Source organism: Rhagoletis pomonella, unplaced genomic scaffold, assembly GCF_013731165.1.
Source record: "Rhagoletis pomonella isolate Grant_MI unplaced genomic scaffold, Rhpom_1.0 Rhpom_scaffold_00004, whole genome shotgun sequence".
Classification (NCBI taxonomy): Eukaryota; Metazoa; Arthropoda; class Insecta; order Diptera; family Tephritidae; genus Rhagoletis; species Rhagoletis pomonella.
The window spans coordinates 33,187,777-33,189,998 of record NW_023458558.1 but is presented as its reverse complement, the minus strand read 5'-3'; the positions used below and the strand labels follow the sequence as shown (position 1 = coordinate 33,189,998).

The following is a 2,222-nucleotide window of genomic DNA, read 5'->3' as shown; positions in this document are numbered from 1 at the left end:
ATGGCGTGTTCTCAGAAAATAATGCTTGCGATCTTACTTTTTGATTTTAAACACGGGGGTGATCCCAGAAGTACCCGACTGAACAAAGAAAACGCAAAAATGTTGAAAAAATATATATTTATTTTTCAACATAATCTCCTTCCAGCTCTATACACTTTTCCCAGCAATGTTCAAGAAGTTCGATAACCTTTTTATAATAAGAACTGTCTTGCTCCTCAAAACAGAAATTAACTGCGGACATCATTTCTTCATCGTTGGAAAATCTTTGACCACGGAGCCATTTTTTGAAGTTGGGAGACATAAAATAGTCCAAGGGGGCTAAAACTGGCGAATAAGGTACAATCCCGACACTGTTTTTGGTCAAGTGTGATCAATAGCGGCAGCCATCTTTCCCATTTCCAAATCATCAGATAATATGCGATGTACCGAACTTTTTGAAATGTCTACTATATCTGCTACCTCGCGCACTTTCAGTCGACGATCATCCATTACCGCTTTGTGGATTTTCTTCCCCATTTCTGGAGTCATCACTTGATTTGGTCGACCACTGCCATGTTCGTCTTGGCAGCTCGTACGGCCTCGTTTAAACTCTGCTACCCAATATTTTACTGTTGTAAACGAAGGAGCAGACTTGCCAAAAATAGAATCGATTTCAGCTTTTATATTGGATGGGCTGAGGCCCATACAAAAGTATTGTATCACATAACGATGACCAATTTTCTCCATTTTCACAAAATCACTGAAAACGCTCATTATTGACGGCTGCCAAACAAATACTAAACAACGTCGCGTCTTCAAACTTTAAACATATATTTTATAGATTGTGTAGTTTTTAATAGAGTGATATTCTTCAAACATCTACTGCCACCTCTAGATTAGGCCGGGTACTTCTCGGACCACCCCCGTATTCTGCTCACCGAATTCTCCTTTTAAGTTCAATGCATCTTTTTGCTTTACGTATTCGTAAAAAGGTATGAAGACATTTGCCTATACTCTTATATATGCTTAAAATAAGTTAGTATCTTAATCGATCAAACCACCAAAAACTAGTTGTGGCAGTGCAATTATAATATTAGTCAAAGGTTTTCAAGAGACGCACTTCCAACAAAAACTCTATAAACAATAATACTGCCAAGTGAGCAACAAAACGGTAGCGCCAATTCACGCCACACGTATTAGCAAACGCCGCTGGGAATAATGAAAATAATGTACCGTCAACCAACGATGCCTGAGATAATAACCCCGATGGTCTTCACAATTTTATGCATATGTACATATATATGTACGGAAAACATTCTGTGCAAGTATTCATGGCTTCCTCAATTTAATACCCGATAGCATCTTTCGCACGCCACATCTAATATCTTACCTGCTCCTGTCGCCAAACTATTGCCACTTCTAATACAAAACATAAAGTAGGCAATTTAGTATCTGCCTGTAAGCAACAACATAGCCGATGGAGTCTATTAGTTTAGCAATTGAAATGTAAGTGGCAATGCAAACCAAACGCAACTGCCGACTGGGCACTTTTGTCGCGGCGCGCTGGGCTACACACCGGTATTTACTTACGGCAATTGCATTTACAAGTTTCATCCTTTTGTATTCGCATATCTCACTTAATTTAAATGGTGCGTAATTTGACTGCAATCAGAATATAGGTGTGTGTGCATTCGTACGGTGCTGGCAGCCAACTAAGTAATCGTAGGTAGTCAACATTCGACAGTAAGGCCCGTTTGCGCATCCGTACCGCGCAACTACCGGACTGGCAGTTAATTGGCCAACGGTGAGCGCTCGTTGAAATGTTTATTGGCTATCAATTTGGAAATTAGCTTATAAAGTGGAATTTTTATTTAGTAATAATCCTAGTTTAATGTGCCGATTCGATATTATTTCTTAAGAAATATGACAAAAATATGAGCGTCGAAAAGAGAAATCAGGAATGGGAAAATGTGTGTGCAGAGAATACATTTACAACTATGCAGTGAATGCTAAATCCCAGTTGTGAATCGGCTTATTTTCAATTCCATAAAGCATCTAGATGCACATCTGCAGGAACACTTCTGCATTAAAAAAAAATTTTGACAAAACGCCACTTCCGTCTTTTTGGGGGTTAGGGCTCGTTAAGATACCCTAGAGATAAGTTTGCAGAACGGCAAGACATAAGTTCCCAACTACAAGAATAATAGAATACAATAGTGCGGCAATAGAGCTGAGAGCAACTG

At 39.2% G+C, this 2,222-nt stretch overlaps 1 protein-coding gene across 1 annotated transcript; it reads right to left on the bottom strand.

The window, feature by feature from the left end:
* Nucleotides 1-360: 360 nt before the first annotated feature.
* LOC118738196 (histone-lysine N-methyltransferase SETMAR-like) lies at nucleotides 361-753 on the bottom strand. The gene has a single exon (XM_036469119.1). The coding sequence runs from the start codon at nucleotides 751-753 to the stop codon at nucleotides 361-363; it is 393 nt and encodes a 130-aa protein (XP_036325012.1).
* Between the last annotated feature and the right edge of the window lie 1,469 nt (nucleotides 754-2,222).

Bases quoted from the DNA above. Each gene is read 5' to 3' on its own strand.
- LOC118738196 (XM_036469119.1), bottom strand. From the start codon at position 753: ATGAGCGTTTTCAGTGATTTTGTGAAAATGGAGAAAATTGGTCATCGT.